Here is a 13,620-nt window from a genome sequence, read left to right as displayed (position 1 = left end):
GTCTGCACATGCACAGGTGGCCTGCCGCATCCCTGGGACCCTGACACGGGGGGCTGCGTCGTGACCGAGATGCGGGGGCTCTGGGCTGGGAGACAGGATGTGGCCCTCAGGGAGGGTCCTGGTGTATTCTGGAAGAGGATGGATTTAGGCCTGTTGTCTGTAAGGCTCTTACCTCCCACCTCAGTTCTCTGCAGATAGTCTTGGGCCAGTTTTTAAATTTTTTATTACTTAAAACAAAATTTTTTAATGTTTATTTTAGAGAGAGAGACAGACAGACAGACAGAGTGTGAGTGGGCAAGGGGTAGAGAGAAAGGGAGACACAGAATCCGAAGCAGGCTCCAGGTTCCCAGCTGTCAGCACAGAGCCTGATGCGGGGCTCGAACTCATGAACCGCGAGATCATGACCTGAGCCGAAGTCAGACGCTTAACTGACTGAGCCACCCAGATGCCCCTATTATTTTTTTAATGTTTATTTATTTTGAGAAAGTGCAAGTGAGCGAGTGGGGGAGGGGCAGAGAGAGGGAGAGAGAATCCCAAGCAGGCTCCATACTGTCCATACAGAGCCCCACACGGGGCTCGAACTCATGAACCGTGAGATCACGAACGGAAATGAAGAGTTGGACGCTTGACCAACTGAGCCACCGAGGCGCCCCTTGGGCCATGTCTTTTAAAGCCACTTTTTAGTCCTACCACTGATGACCTTTTATTTGGTGGTTGGGATTTCCTGGTCACCATGAGAAATACTGACAGGTTAGAAATAGTCCTCACCTGGGAAGGCTTCCCGCAGGCAGTAGCCTCGAGTTCTGATGAATAAACGGGAGGAGGGCGAAGGCTTTGGTCTGAGTCCAGACAGGCCCCGGGGGGCCACCAGAGCCGCTGGGGCTAAGCCCGAGGTGCAGTGTCGCACGGACCAGGGGAGCAGAGCCCAGGAAGCTCAAGTCCTTGACTACCAGCAGCTGCGGGGCGCTGGGCGGCAGGGGTGCGGAGGCGCTGCGGCAGGTGGAGGGGCTGCAGGAAGCCCTGTGGGGCCGGGGCGGCCGCAGGGTTGCCGGAGCGCTCTGTGCTCCTGGCCTTGCTGACCTCCCCTTCCTCTGCCACCAGGGGACAGACGTTCTAGGGCTGTAGGGGTAGTGGGGGGTGGGGCTCAGTGGTGACGCCACTGGCCCTCCCGGGGCGGGGGGGGCGGTGCTGTGCTGTGGCCCAGGACCCAGGAGGTCGTGGTGGTGACCTCCACTCACCCCCTGCCCCGCTGCCAGTTCCCCGCACCTTAGCGGGTTCTGGGTTAGCTGAGGGAGCAGACAGGAGGACAGAGAGGGTCCGGAGAGCTGCCGGGTCTGCCCGGGTGCCGAAAGGGCCGGAGGGGAAGGCTGTGCCCTCTGCTGGGATCCCAGCGAGGCCTGACGGAGGCTGCGGGGGCCGGGGTGAATGTCCTCTCAACTCTGGGTGGACTGAGCCAGAGGCGGCCCTGTACGGAGGGGGGCGGGGAGGATGGGGTGACTGGGGAGGTGCCCTTCCCCTGTGGTGCCAGCGTCTCCGGCAAGGGGGGTGGGCAACTGCTTCAGGAATCGTCCCCCCTCCTTCCCTGCACGAGGCCTCTCCATCCCCAGGCCTCAGCGCAGGAGTGGAGTGAGCAGGATGAGCAGGGGTGCCGGTCCTGGTGAGCAGGGAAGGCTTCCCCACCTTCTTCTTCAGGGCCGAGCCTGCAGCGGGAGCCCCTGGGAGGACAGGGACCTTATCTGTTGACCCGGGAGGGGCCCCTGATACAAGGGGAGCACTGGATCAGGATAGCAGGATCTGGGTGTGACGGCCTCCAGCTCCCTGTCACCTCCCCTCTCTAGACCTCACCTTCCTATTGGGTTGAACCAAAACAAAACAAAACCACCCCAAACCCAACAAACAGCAAACAAACAGAAACCAGCCACACAGGGCCTGGCTTCCCTGGGGCCCAGGCAGTCCTGCTTCACTGCGCCCTTCCCTTGCACGGCCTCATCCTGACGCAGCCCTGCCTGCAAACAGGGAAGCGTTCTCTCCATTTCGAAAGGCTGCCTCGCCACCAGCCAGCACAGGACCAGCCAGCTCGCACAGAGACCCAGGGTTCTCCCCACGTCCGCCTTAGGGATCCTGCCACCCCACCTGCTGAGGGAGGGCGAGCTCCGCAGGGGCCCGCCCTGTCCCCTCTTGCTTTGTTCCTTCAGGGACACCCAGGGGGTCACTAGGCATTTCTGCTCTCCTCCCCCGCCCCGCACGCCGCACCCCCGCACCCGGGACATTCAGACTCGACTTCCAGTTCCTGCTGTGCAGTGAGCCTCCCCTCCTTCTGCGGCCTCCCCCAGCGCGGGGCTCCCCCAGCCCCAGAGTCAGCCAGAAGCCCTCTCCCCACCCCCACCCCCACCCCCGGAGTTTAATCCAAGACCTTTCTTGCCCTTTCAGCCTCCCTCCCTGATTTCGGCAAAGCCATCTGCTCCCTGCCCTCCCCTCCCCTCCCTCGGCATCTCTCCCCCTGCTCTGGAGAGGCACAGACAGAAGGGAGTGGAACCCCAACCCTGTTGACTCAGCAACAGAAGCTCTCCTTAAGCTGATTAGCACTGGCTGCAAAGGGGGAGAATTCACCAGTCACCGGAGGTGGTGCCCGTGCCAGGCTGGGGGGTGGGGGTGGGGTGTGGCTGCGGCAGGCGGCGCCCAGGCCTAGGGAGCACCGTTTTGGGGACGGGTCTGGGGGGTTTCTGGGCCCCTGGCAGGTGGTGTGGGGGGGCGGTGGGGCCTTTGGCGGGAGGAGGGACCCTGATAGGCACTGTCTTGACTAAACTCCCATAGGAATGACTGTAAGAACTGGCTGCACCGGTGGGACCCCGGAGTCCCCAGAGCCCTGCCTCAGAGGGCCCTCAGTCTGAGAGAAGAACGTGGCCTTCGGCAGATTCCTCCAGGAGGCTGAAGCCCAGGGTGTGGAGCCGTGCAGGGGCAGAGGGCAGAGGGAGAGGGACGGAGTGGGTCTGGGTGGGGAGGTGGAGTGGAGAGGAAGCCTCACAAGAGGGCAGGGGACAGGATGGGGTCCTGACTGAGGCAAGGCCTGAGCCCAAGAGGCTGGGAAGACACAAGAGATCCTTAGAGCCACTGCAGGGCCCCCCATCCTCCTAAGGGGCTCACATACACAGGTCACCAACGCACGCTCCCCTCCCCAGGCCTGTGCTTGGCAGGGGGGCTGGGGAAGGGGGTACAGGGCCTACCCCTCAACCGCTCTCCCCCCTGCCCCCCTTTATTTCCTGGCACCCCCAAGTGACGCAGCCACCCCTCTGCCCCTGGCTACCCGCCCGGCCCTGCTAAGAACAAAACACTCCGTGGGCCCTTACCCGGGAGTCTCCCGGCCCCCCGATTTGTGACCCTTGCCCGGGTGTCTCTCAACCCCAGACCCACTCCCCCCCACTGCAGTGGTGCTCGAACCACCTGCCCTCCACAATAGGACAGAGAGGGAGCCCGAGACAGACAGAAGGAGCGTGTGCTCCTTGGATCCCTGTGGGGAGAGGTGGTTGGCGATGATTTATTAGCCAGACAAGAATCAACAAACAAGTTCTAACATCTGTTCTCGCCAAACCATTCCTCAGACAACAGCAGCATTGGACCAGGGCCCAGACCTCAAAGGCTCAGAGGGCCAAGGAAATCAGACTCCAGGAGAAGCCAGGCAGCGGGAGGCAGCGGGCGGCAGCGGCCGCCCTTGCCCAGCGGCCTCGCCCACTTCCGCAGAGGACCACGGATCACTGAGATCACTGAGCCACCAGATTCTCAAGGACTCTGGGGAGGGAACCAGTGGGTGTGCCCCTACGAGGAAGGGACTTCGCCATCTGCTCCTCTGAACTCCAGGCTTCTTTGCAGGGCGGAGGGGGGCAGACCTGTCCAGGGAACACGGCTAAGCTGCGATTTGGGGGAGGGAGCCGGCACCCGGGCCCCCATGCAGTGGAATTCTCAGAAGTAGCCAGCTTTCCCATCTGAGGAAATCTCTGACATTTCCTGTGGAAAAGAGTTAGTGCACGTGGGGTAAGAAACAGAGTGCAAAACGGGGTAAGTAGGAAGCCTGGGTTCTGGGCCTTGGCCTTGGCCAAGTCGCTATCCCTCTCTGGCTTTGTCTCCTCATCTGCGCAGTGAGGAACTTGGCCCAGATTTGTAAGGGCAGAGGAGACACTGCTCCTGCCTCCCTGCCCGTAGCAGACATCACTAATCAATCACGGTGCCCTTTTCTGCTGAGTGCAGATCTGACCTTAGCATCCTTCCCAACGTGGTGCCCTAGGCAGCCACGACCAATGGATTGCAGTTGGCATGCAAGATGACACCATTCTGCCACCTTTGCGATAGATGATGGCTGAGGCCCTTTCTGGCTCTGATCGCCCACAGTGTGTTCCGTGCACATTTCCTGAGAAGGTGCCCCGCCTGCAAAGGTCTCTGGACCTGGGGTCCCGGGTTGTCCTCCCCCGGCGCAGACTCACCGGGCTACTGAGGAGGCCCCAGGGGAAGCAACGCCTGGCTTCTGTCCTCCGTCCTCTGTCTAGAAAGCTTGTGGGGGAGGGTGTGCCCCCAGCGGGGCAGGGTCTGGTGGGGCACGAAAGGGCCTTGTCCGGTCACAGAGTTCTCAGAACGCAGTTGCTGGCCGGCTGGATTCTGCGGAGAAAAGGGCGATCCCAAGGTCACACCCTCTACCCTCCGCCTCTCAGGCTCACCTGAAGCCTCCAGGGCTATCGTCTGGTCGGAACAGATGTCGGCCTGCGGAGAAGAGGCTCTCACCCCCTCTCATTCCTTCAGCAACCATTTCCTGAGCACCTGCTCTGTGCCAGGCACTGTGCTGGGAACTCAGGACACAGCTGAGTGAGTCCCAGCCCCTGCCCTCAGGGAGCGTGCACTCTGGGGGGGGAAGAGGGGAGACAGCGTCCCAGGTGATGAGTGGCAGGTGCTGGGAGGCACAGTGGATGCCTCTGTAGTGGGGTCAGGGAAGTGCGTAGGAGGCAGCAGGCCAGCTGGCCGGAAGGATGACTAGGTCTGAGGCAGGAATAGCTCTGGAGGTCCGCAGCAGCTGGCGGGAAGGCTGGGGAGGAGGTCCCCTGTTCCGCCAGTGTGGAGGGCCACACGGACTGATTAATAAGCAAGACCCTTCTGGCTTCCTTGGGGCAGAGTGGATCGGAAGTGGCGGGGTTGGTGGTTAGACCAGTTAAGAAGCTCTTGGAAGATGGTGATGAGGGGTGATGGGGCTGAAACTGGGGAAAGGGACCCAGCAGGAATCCGTGGCTTATGAGGAGTAGTGGCGTGGAGGGGGTGTCTAGGGAAGCCCTGGGATCCTGGCCTGGACAGTCGGGTGGCTGGAGGGTCATCGGTCCGGTGGGAAGTACAGGAGGGCCAATCTGGGGAGAAGGGTGAGAGCCGGTTGCTATGCTGAGTTCAGGAGGCCGTGGGGCTCTTGGGGGCTGAGCAGGAGCACACCTCGCGGGGCATGGGGAGGGGTACAGGCTCAAGGGCTGAGGCAGGCCTGGGGCACCAGCAGGGAGGGTGGGGAGGGGCCTGTGGAGGGGGTAGAGGCCCAGGAAGAGGGTGGGAGTGGCCGGAAGGTCTAACACCGCCCTGGACTGAGACCCCTGAGACCCCGAGAGAAGGCAGGGAGGCGGAGGAGGGAGGAGGGAGAGGGGGGTGTGTGGAGGGGCAGGGGTGCAGGTGGCTCTCCCCAGAGCTCCCTCTGAATTGACACCAGGGACTCAGAATGGCAGGGCTGGGGGGGGTTGGGGGGAGGGAGCCAGGGCCCGAGAGGCCCGAGTTCCAACCAGGATGACGGGATGATGGTTGGAGTCAAGATTCGGGGCACAGTGGGGAACACGTGGGAGGCACTGGGTGGGTGAGACAGGCAGGCTGGGGGGGGGGGGGGGGGGCGGGGGCGGGAAGGCTGAGGCGGGGCCTGAGCCCCTATTTCCTCCGAGAAGTGGAGGGGTTGACAAAGGGGACGGCGTCCAGGCAGGAGCCACTTCTGGGCCTGGGAAAGGGCCGCTGGCAGCCCCAGCCTCTGCCTTTCCCCCGTCGCCTGAGGGCTCTGACTTCACCCTGACCCCGGCATCCACCTGAGCACCTTTGCCACCGTCCTGAGTCTGGTCTTCGGGCGCCCCCGCCCCCTGCGGCCCGCCTTCTCCGGGCACCCCTTTACCTGGTTTCGGGGAACAGGCCTGGAGCGGCACTTCCGCAGGGCAGGGTGCTCGAGGGCGCAGGGCGGGCCCCCAGCCCCCGGCGCCAGCTGCACCTCCACCTCGGCATAGACGTTGCCGGGGGCCTCCCCGGGGCTCCCCCGGCCCATGGCGTAGAAGGCGATGGGTTCGTCAGGCTCGTGGTAGATGCGGTTGGAGGGCTTGGGGGGCGGGGCCGGGCGGGGCCTCGGAGCCGGGCTTGTGTAGACTTCGGGGGGCAGCTGAGGCTTGGCGGGCACGGGAGGCTTGGGCCTGGGCGGCTGGGGAGGCTGGGAGAGAAGGCCAGGCCGCGGTGGGGTGGGATGGGGGGAGGGGGCGTTAGAGCAACCCAGGCGGGCGGAGGCTGGGGCCCGAGTCCCAGCCTGGGCCCTGCAGGCCCCGCCCACGGCCGCGGGCCCCGCCCACAGGCCCCGCCCCCACGCCGCTCCCTTCCCATGCCCCCAACCCCCCCTTCCCCTGGGGCACCCCTCCAGCGCAGTACCTCCTTCTGCTCCCCGGCGCCCTCCTTCTGCGTGGGGCCTGCGTTCAGCGACTTTTTGAGGATGGTGCTGTACTGAGGGTGGATTTTTGTTCGGGAGTCTGACATTTCAAGGCTTAGGGAAAGTCCTGCAGGCTCAGGAGTCTGCTGGGAAAGAAGGAGACCTCAGGGACTCGGTGCCGGAGGGATGGCGGGCTGGTGGGTGGGCAGGTGCTAGTGGAGGATGGGGGGGGGTGGGGCACAGAAATCTGGGGTGGCTGGGTTCCCTGGGTGAGGAACAGGGAATGGAGATGGCAAGGGGTCCAACAGGGGGAAAGTAGCTTTGGTCACGGGTTGTATCTGGCATTGACGTTAACTCTGCCTGGAACGCAGGGCCAGGCCCGTCTCCATTTGTGCCTGTGGTTGCAAAAATGCAACAAGGCTTTACAAGTCTTTAGCCTGAAAATTTCCAGCCCGGGGACAGATCTCCAAGACTGCCATGCCTGTGTTTATTCTGCAGGTGTCAGAGGAGTACTTTATGGAGGTTTAAGCTATGTATTTTAGGGGCAGGGAGACCGCCTCCAGGGAGAGGCGTCTTACTGTGGGAAGGTTCCCTCCCATGGCAGCTGTGCTTTAGCTCAGCAATTCAGCCCTGGGTTCCTAAGAGCCCGGGCTCTCCTCATGCCCACGGCTTTGAGAGGCTTAGGCCACAGCTCGTCTCATGCTTCTGCGATCTGCCAAATGCGTGTTCAAACGCTGCACGCTTCAAGGATCCACATCAGAATCCCCCTTCCCTGCCTCAGCCCCCTCCTCTCTCTGCATTCCCTTTATGACTAAAAAGCGGCACCCCCCCCCCCCTGCTGCTGGGACAGCATTTTGGGAGCCAGCACCCCCCACACCTAATGGAGCACAGGCCTCGCTCCTTCCCCTGCCTCAGCATCTCCGCATGTGCACCCCTCTCTGCATGCCGCGGCCACTCACCAGCTCCGGCCTCCTAGGTCCTGCCCTGTCTCATCTTGCCCTGCTAACCCATTCTTCTCTCTGAGGGCAGCCGAGCTAAAGACGTCCCCCGCGGGGCAATCCTTTGGTGGCCACCGCGACACTCCCAGATAAAGTCCAAAGTCCAGAGAACGGGAGTGCCGGTGGGCGGTTCGGTTCGTAGAGCTCTGCCTTTGGCTCCTCAGCTTCCGCTGGCTCCCTCACCTCCAGACTTCCCTGCACCCCGTTCCCACTGCTGGGGGTCACGGCCTCCGCCATTCCCCGTGAAGCTCCACACAGGACTCGACCGCCCGGTGCAGGCCCATGGGGCACATTTCCTTGAACTGACTCCAGTCGGGGCCCCGAGAAACTGTGTCCAGGCCACCAGGGAGCTCCTTCTGACTAAGTCCAGTGGTCAACATGGGACCCACCTGCACGGCTCTTCCTTGAGACGTTCTCTTTGCTTGGCCCCCAGTGCATCACACGCCCCTGGTCCCCCCCCCCCCCCCCCCCCGTCTCTCCATCTCAATTTTCTTTGTAGCTTTGCCCTCATTTGTGCAAGCTCTAAGTGCTGGAGACTTGGTATTCCTTTCTTTTCCACCTCTGCTCATTCTCTAGTGAGATTTCACCCTTCCTGACGGCTTTATTTATTTATTTTAATATTGAAAACATTTATTTCTGGGGCGCCTGGGGGGGCTCAGTCAGTTGAGCGTCCGACTTCGGCTCCGGTCATGATCTCGAGATCTGTGGGGTCGAGCCCTGCGTCGGTCTCTGCGCTGAGCCTGGAGCCTGCTTCGGATTCTGTGTTTGTGTCTCTCTCTCTCTCTCTCTGCCCCTCCCCTCCTCTCTCTTTCTCAAGTAAATAAACGTTAAAAAAAATAATAATAAAACGTTTGATTCTTTTGAGAGAGTGAGCAAGCATGCGAGTGCCAGCGGGGAGAGGCAGAGAGAGGGAGAGAGAATCTCAGGCAGGTTCCACCCTGTCACCACAAGCCTGACTCAGGCTTGATCTCAGTGACTCCGTGAGATGGTGACTTGAGCTGAAATCAGAGAGTTGGACGCCTAACCTCCTGAGCCACCCAGGCGCCCCCTGAAGGCTTTTTGAATCGGTCCTTCTAGATGCTGATGAATCCCAGGTGTTTCTCTCCAGCCCAGACCTCTGTCCCAAACTCTGGACCCACGCATTTCAACCACCTACTCGGTATCCCCATTTTTTTAAGTTTTTTAAAAAAATGTTTAATGTTTATTTTTGAGAGAGAGAGAGAGAGAGAGAATGTGAACGGGGGAGGGGCAGACAGAGAGGAAGACGTAGAATTTGAAGCAGGTTCTAGAATACCCCGAATACCGCCCCCCCCAAACTTGCCAACTCCTCAGGTTGTAACTGTTCGGTGCCACCTCACCTCTCTCAGCATAAAATCCGAAATCCGTATGAGAGTCTGCAGGGCCCCCTCTTTCACTTCTCTGGTCTCACCTCCTACCTCTCTGACTGTTCTCACTCTTCCTCACACACATCAGGCACCCTCCTACCTCAGGGCCTTTGCACCTGCTGTTCCTTCTGCCTAGCATGTTTTCCCTCTAGTTGTCTGCATGACTCCTTCCCTTACTTCATCCAGGCCCCATTCCAATGTCCCCTTACCAGAGCCGCCTGACCTGATGTCCCTCTGTAAAATAGCCCCCACCCTGTTACGCCCTGTCTTTTTTTTTTAAATAAAAAAATTATTAATGTGTATTTTTTTTTTTTCGAGAGAGAGAGACAGAAAGAGGGGTAGAGAGAGAGGGAGACACTGAATCCAAAGCTGGCTGTGGGCTCCGAGCTGTCAGCCCAGAGCCTGACACGGGGCTCAAACCCACAAACCGCGAGATCATGACCTGAGCCCAAGTTGGACGCTTAACCGACTGAGCCCCCCAGGTCCCCCTGCTGCTTGTCTTCTTGGCATGCATTTCTCCTACTGGACATATTATGGATGATCTGTTTCTCTGTCCTATGTGATGACTATCTCCTCGCTAGACCGGAAGTTCCAGAAGGCAGGGCCGTTTTGGTCACTTTGTTTCTGCTGGATTTTTCTGCTGGGTTCCCGGTGCCCAGGCCGCGGCCTGGCACACGGTGGTCCCCAGAACTGCCTGAGCCCCCTCAGGGAGGCACTCCCTGACACGGTCCCCCCCCCAAGTGAGCCCAGGATCACCCCACTCTGCACGTCCCCTCTCATCGCACCCGATTGCTGTGCTGTAGCCGTCCTTGCTGCTGCTAAGTGAGCTTTGTGGGTTTGAGGCCCTTCTGCCTTGCCCATGGTTCTATTTTCAGGGCCTGTCAGCAGCTGGTGCAAGCCAGGAGCTCAGTAAATAGGCCCTTGACAACACCAAGGACCCCTGTGGCTGCTGTCCCTCAGGGACCCTCCTCCAGCACTCATCCTTCTCCAAGGGATTCCCCAGGACGCATGTGGCCAAGGGACCTATGGCTGGGTCGTGGGTCCCGAGGAGGCGGCTCCTGCAGCCTGGGTCCCCCGGGGCCAGGGTCGGGGCGTACCTGGCGGGCCAGGGGTTCGCTGAGCGTCTCCCCGTAGGGGCTGAGCGGGCACACGGTGTAGTGTCGCAGCAGGTCCGGCAGCCGTGCGTGGGCGCTGTCCTCGCCCAGCACCACGTGGCGCCCGTCCCCGAGCTGGGACAGCAGGAAGTGGCGGCAGCAAGTCCGGCTCCTGGCAGGTGCCCGTGGGGTCAGAGCCACCCAGGCCCGGCCTCCCGCCCCTGCCCTCTCCGTCTGACCCGCTCACCCAGCCCGCCCCGCCCCCGCCGAAGCCCCGCCTCTGGGCCACCTGGCGCGAACCTTCCCCTTCACCTGTAAGTCAGCACAAAGGTCACGGCGCTCTCGCTGAACCGCACCAAGTAGCATCCCTCAGGCTTGGGCTCCAGCAGCCTCTCGGCCTCCCTGTGGGCGATGGGGGAGACGCTCGTCAGCCTCACACCTGTCTCCGGCTCTCTCGAGGGCGACCCCAGCCCCCAGCCAAGCAGGCGGAAGTGGCGGGAGAAGGGTGCAGGTGGCAGAGAGGACGCGGCTCTGCTCCCACGCGCCAGGGACTGGAGAAAACAGGCCGTCCCGCCCGGGGCAGGGGGGTGGGGCGGTGGGGGAGGGAACTCCCGGCCCTGCATCCTCCTCAGGCCTCACCCTGGAGGGCAGCCTGGAGGCGCTGGGGTGGGTGGTAACAGACTTGTAGGTTTCAATGTTTTTTTTAATGTTTATTTTTGAGAGAGAGAGAGAGAGAGAGAGAGAGAGCGCGCTCGCGCATCTGCACGAGTGGGGGAGGGGCAGAGAGAGAGGGAGACACAGGCCGAAGTAGGCTCCAGGCTCTGAGCTGTCAGCACAGAGCCTGATGTGGGGCTTGAACTCATGAGCCATGGTGACCTGAGCCCAAGTCAGATGGTTAACCGACTGAGTCACCCAGGCGCCCCCAGACTTGTAGATTTCAGGAGTCACCAGCTGAACTGGAGAAGGCCCCCAAAGATGCAGGAGAGGCAAAGTTGAGAAACTGAGGAGGGAGGGGCTGGGGGGGAGAAAAGACAGAACAGAGGCTGGAGAGGCTGAGACCCTGGGAGACAGTGGTGGGGGCGGGGGGTGGGGAACCACGAGGGCAGGAGGCTGAGGCACAAAGTGGGGGGGGGCTGCAGCCTCTCCAGTGACACCCCCCCTCCCAGGACAGATGCCCTAGAGAATGGCCTGGGAGCCTCCAGGACTCATCCGTGGACTTGTAGCCTCCACGGACTCCCGACCGCCCAGGGCCCGGCGCACGTCCCGCGCGTCTCTGGGCCGGTTTCCTCCCCGTGACTTACCTCCGGGTGATGAAGCCATGGAACCAGGGGGGGGCTGCCCCGCGCTGCAGGAGCCAGTGGGCCTGGGTCTTCTGGAACCAAGCCCGGGTCTCGGCCTGCAGGGACTGGCCGCCTTCCCCAGGCACCTCTTCAGCCTTCTCAGTGTCTGGGCTGGAGGTAGGCCCTGGGGGTTGAGGACAGGCCTGGAACAGGGGAAAGTTCAAGGAGGACGAAGTAGCCGCGATTAGTGGGCTTTCTCCTGACTCCAGGCCAAGCTGCCACTTTCTCATCCTCACCCCTGCTCTCTATCCCCGCTGCCTATTTTATGCTATGATTGCCCAGAAAGTGCTTCTCAAGGCCTAGCGTAACACTCTCCTTCAGCAACACCTGCTTTGGTTTCCAGAGGGTCTCCTTCCCCTTCCCTCCGGCCCTGAGGGCCTCTCATCCAGTAGCTGGGAGCTGACAGATTGTGCATAAGTGGATGTGAGACCTTCGAGAAGACCAGGAAGTCATTCCCTGGCCCGTGGGATGAAAGGAGGTGATGCTGCGGGCCAACCCAGAGGATGGAAGGAGGGAGGGCTCGGCCTCCTGCAGGAGGGGCTGGGCTGGTCCGCAGGGAGGATTTCCTAATGTCCTGGTGGGTGAGAGGGACTGAGAGAGAGATGCGCCGGGCGGACGGACGGAGGCCACGGCCAGAGACACGGATGCCTGTTTCCGGGACTCGGTTCCCTGCACCCTGGCCCCCTGCGGACTCAGGCCGAGCTTCCCAGGGACAGAGGAACAGTGAGGGGGCAATATAGCGCATGAGCATGGACGGAGGTGCTCCCCATCCCCTCTCCCTCCCCAGTCCATGGGTGGCCCCAGGTCACTGGGGGGATGGGAGCCGGTGAGGAAGATGTGTCCGCCTGGCTCCCACTCACCACGGCACGGACAGCGGGGACCCTGGGGCTGGGCTGGGCCTCCTCAGCCTTCGGGGCCCGGAGCCCGGGCCCCTGAGACACGCCCAGGCCGCAGCCGCTCCTGCGGGGCAATTCCACCCTCTGGAAGGTGTTGAAGGCAGCAGCAGGGGCTTCGCGACTTCCTGTTAGCGCAAAGAGGGAAGCTGGGGTTTCTCAGTGAGGGCCCTGCGTGCCTCTGACCAGGGATCTGGAGGACGGACGGGGACAGTCATGGGAGCAGAAATGCAGGCGGGACCACAGGGGGTCTCTGAGGTGGGGGAGGGGAGGGAGACAAGGGGGTGCCCACCGGCCAGGGAGACAGGACTGGGAAGCCAGGGGGCCTCCTGATGGTCCGGAAGTGCCACAGTGCTGGGTGGGGGGTGGCGCATCTCCTCAGGGCAGAGCTGTGTCTTTATGGCCCAGGACTGCCTGCCTCCTGGCCCGGGTTCTCCTCTGCACCCGTCCTCTCTAAGAAGCACCCTGTAGACGCTGCTACCTGGGTCCCCCGGGCTGAGTGGACTGGAGCCCCGGCCAAGGAGAGGGGGTTGTGGGCGCCCTGCCAGCCGGCCCTGCAGGTTCTGGCCTGGGGACAGCAGGGGTGAGGGGGTCTTGATGTCCCTCCCCCTCGCGGTCCCCGGCCTCGCACTTACCTTGGGGGCATATCTGGGCCAGAGGGGGCTCCATGGGGGCAGCCTGAGAAGGGAGCCCCCGGAGCACGGGATGTGTGTGTGCTCCCCGGAGATGTGCACACTCAGCAACTCATCTCCGTCACCCGGCCCCCGACGGCAGGAAATGTCGCCTCACCCACAGCCCTAGCCCTGGCAGAGGACCCACGTCATGGAAAGCCGTAAGACACTTGTCCCTCCCCCGGAAGCCAGGCAGCTGAACTTGGTGGTGGTGTGGCGGTATTTGTGTCATTCTGGGCTTGGGTGTTGGGAAGTCCTTACTGTCGTCTGACCTTGAAACCGCCTGTTTCTTCCTCCACCCCCTCACTCCAGACTGGGACTCCCTTCTCTCTCTCTCTCTCTCTCCCTGTCTCTCTCTCAGCTTCTGTTACGAGCAGTGGCAATTGTGGATGTCAACCTCAGCAGGATAAGCTCTAATTAGGTGCCTGGGCTTTGGGCTCCTCGGAGGTTTGTACTCCGGAGTTTGCTCTCAGGACATATGAGTGGAGGGAGGCAGGGCTGCTACGGAAGGATGTGGGTCAGACTTCTGGAAGGACTTTCTGAGGTCATATGGA

General features: G+C 61.8%; 1 protein-coding gene across 3 annotated transcripts; it reads right to left on the bottom strand.

Moving 5' to 3' along the window:
* Window positions 1-3,521: 3,521 nt before the first annotated feature.
* Window positions 3,522-13,390, bottom strand: SH2D2A (SH2 domain containing 2A). 3 transcript variants are annotated; one of them, XM_042926009.1, is made up of 10 exons: window positions 13,031-13,390; window positions 12,363-12,523; window positions 11,933-12,076; window positions 11,464-11,645; window positions 10,475-10,564; window positions 10,166-10,334; window positions 6,688-6,828; window positions 6,170-6,475; window positions 4,476-4,647; window positions 3,522-4,002 (listed from the first exon to the last, which is right to left on the bottom strand). In XM_042926009.1, the coding sequence occupies exons 1-9, from the start codon at window positions 13,062-13,064 to the stop codon at window positions 4,480-4,482; spliced, it is 1,395 nt and encodes a 464-aa protein (XP_042781943.1). In that variant the 5' UTR covers window positions 13,065-13,390; the 3' UTR covers window positions 3,522-4,002; window positions 4,476-4,479. The 3 variants fall into 3 exon arrangements, with proteins under 3 accessions (XP_042781943.1, XP_042781946.1, XP_042781947.1); XM_042926012.1 differs by lacking the exon at window positions 11,933-12,076 and having other exon boundaries at window positions 6,688-6,831; XM_042926013.1 differs by lacking the exon at window positions 11,933-12,076.
* Window positions 13,391-13,620: the final 230 nt, after the last annotated feature.

Source organism: Panthera leo, chromosome F3, assembly GCF_018350215.1.
Source record: "Panthera leo isolate Ple1 chromosome F3, P.leo_Ple1_pat1.1, whole genome shotgun sequence".
In the NCBI taxonomy this organism is placed as follows: domain Eukaryota; kingdom Metazoa; phylum Chordata; class Mammalia; order Carnivora; family Felidae; genus Panthera; species Panthera leo.
The sequence above is the reverse complement of the archived record's forward strand: the minus strand, read 5'-3'. Positions and strand labels throughout refer to the sequence as shown.